At 53.1% G+C, this 2,500-nt stretch overlaps 1 protein-coding gene across 1 annotated transcript in view; it reads left to right on the top strand.

Annotated features, from left to right (window-relative positions):
• The window catches only part of cdh23 (cadherin-related 23), a gene marked incomplete at both ends in the record, with an annotated part of 172,785 nt that overhangs the window by 152,366 nt on the left and 17,919 nt on the right, over positions 1-2,500 (top strand). The window contains 4 exon segments of the mRNA XM_080549318.1: positions 4-171; positions 1,057-1,164; positions 1,793-1,895; positions 2,408-2,500. The exon segment at positions 2,408-2,500 is cut by the window's right edge and continues 33 nt beyond it. Of these exon segments, the coding sequence (XP_080405444.1) occupies positions 4-171; positions 1,057-1,164; positions 1,793-1,895; positions 2,408-2,500 (472 nt within the window).

The following is a 2,500-nucleotide window of genomic DNA, read 5'->3' on the forward strand; positions in this document are numbered from 1 at the left end:
GACCCTGTCCTCCTCAACCTGCCCAACAACACCAGTGTGAGCGAGGGGGCTTCCATCCACACCTCGGTGGCCCGGGTCCGAGCACGAGACTCCGACAGCGGACGGAACGCCCTGCTAACGTACAACATCACCGCCGGCAACCGAGATGGAGCCTTCTACATCAACGACACTGTGAGAGGGGGGGGGGGGGGGGGGGGGGGGGGAGGGGAGAGAGGGGGAGAGGGAGAGGGGGAGAGAGAGAGAGGGAGAGAGAGAGAGGAGGGGAGAGGGGGAGAGGGAAGGAGGGAGGGAGAGGGGGAGGGAGGGAAGGAGGGAGAGAGAGAGAGAGGGAGAGGGAGAGAGGAGGAGGGGGAGGGGGAGGGGGAGGGGTGCAGCGAAAGAGAATGTGTCATATTGGACTGAAAATGTCATAGGGAACAGAAAGCAGTCAGCACTCAATCTCCTCCAGGTATTTACAGCTGTTCCTTTATTGGATCAAAAGGGGGGCGGAGAGACACAAAGCAATCCCAGAAAACCTTTAAGTGGGGGCAGGAGAAGGGCACCGTGCAGAGAGACACGCACACATGCAATGACATTTAAGAGAAGAGAAGGCGGGGGGGGGATTAGAGGGGGGGGAACAAATCGCAAAGAGGTAGAGAAACCTGTAGATTGAAAAGAAGAAGTCTGGTCGTGAAAGTGAAAGCCGCCGGGAGAAGAAAATGAACAGAGAAATAGAGGTAGAGAGAGGAATAGAAAGTGAAGAGAGGGGCCTGGGGTGGTCCAGTGGTCTAGCACCGCGGTCTACAGTGCACACATATGCCCCGTGTCGGCATGGGTTCGAATCCGGCCCGTGCCCTGTGTGACATGCCCTCTCTCCCTACTTTCCTGTCTGTTTTCCCTATATCTGTCCAATAAAATGAAAAAAATCATAAATAAATGAAAAAATATGAGTGGGACTGGCCCACTCAGAAAAATAACATACAAAAAAAAAAAAAAAAAAAAGTGAAGAGGACATTTCAGGAGTTATGCCCCCCCCCATCCTATGTCTCTGACTCCCTCTGTCCCTCTCGTCCCCAGACAGGCGTGGTGCAGGTGAACAGGCCTCTGGACAGGGAGAGGGTGGCTGAGTACAGGCTGACTGTCACCGTCAAAGACAACCCTGAAAACCCCCGCATCGCCCGCAGGGTAGGCCGCTACCACACACACACACACACACACACACACACACACACACACACACACACACACACACACACACACACACACACACAGACAGAACAGGACTCAAACATCAACTGTATCATCAACTAGGCTATTAACACTAGGACAGCCGTGCCTATTTCACTTATTGTTAGAGCTGCCTCGGGGGTCTTATAGATTAACCCTCTTTAGAATAGAAATCTGCTACTTACACACAAAGATCACTAGAGGGGACGCTTCTTGTAAATTTGCCTGCCTGTGATTTTGAAAATGTAAGGATACTGGGTGGTAGAACGCACACATCTAGGAAAGGAGGGTCCTGAAATGTTTAATCGAGTGCAAAGATTATTTTTCTTTAAATACTCGCAGTGTCAAATGACCCCAACCACGGCTGTTCTAGTGTTAACACCTCAAAACCCACCGACCTCAACATCTACCGTAAACACACCGTACCCTCCCTCCCTACCTGTCCTATGCAAGCTAATCATCTGACTCATATATTGTAATAACTGACACAGAAATGTCACTTGCTCATTCCCCCCTCATAATTGTAGTTTGCCTCCTCCCCCCTCCTTCCTCCCTCCCTCCCTCTCCCTACCCTCTCTCTCTTCAGGACTCTGACCTGTTGGTGATCACAATCCTGGATGAGAATGACAACCGGCCCTTGTTCACCCGGACCAGCTACAGGGCAGAGATCACTGAGAACTCCCCCGCAGGTACCACTGTGACTGGTGTGTTCATTCTGACTTCCTCTTTCTGCTGGCTCTGTCTGTCTGGCTGGCTGGCTGTCTGTCTGTCTGTCTCTCTGTCTGTCTGTCTGTCTGTTCGTTCTGGTCTACTGTCTCTCACCTCATCGCTTTACGTTCATATACGGGCTTAATCCTGATTATGATTCATGATATTTAATCCATGTACAATTGGTTAATGTGGTTAATTAACCCCTCCCATGCCGCCACTCACCACCTCTTTCTCTACCGTTATTTCACGACTACCTTGTCTCTCCTTCACCTTCTGCTTCTGTCTTCTGTCACTCCACTACCACACTCCTCTCCCCCTCTCCTCCTCTCCTCCTCCTCTCCTCCTCCTCTCTCCTCTCCCCCTCTCCTTCTCCCTCCTCTCCCCCTCTCCTTCTCCCTCCTCTCCCCCTCTCCATCTCCCTCCTCTCCTTCTCCCTCCTCTCCCCCTCTCCCCCTCTCCTCCCCCCCTCTCCCCTCCTCCTCTGTCTCAGGCGGTACCGTGTCCGTGCTGAACGGGCCGGTGCTGGCGGAGGACAGGGACGTGGGGCCCAACGCGGTGGTCCGGTACCGCCTGCTGGGCACCA

Source organism: Nansenia antarctica (genome assembly GCF_963989245.1).
Source record: "Nansenia antarctica genome assembly, chromosome: 1".
Taxonomy (NCBI): Eukaryota; Metazoa; Chordata; class Actinopteri; order Argentiniformes; family Microstomatidae; genus Nansenia; species Nansenia antarctica.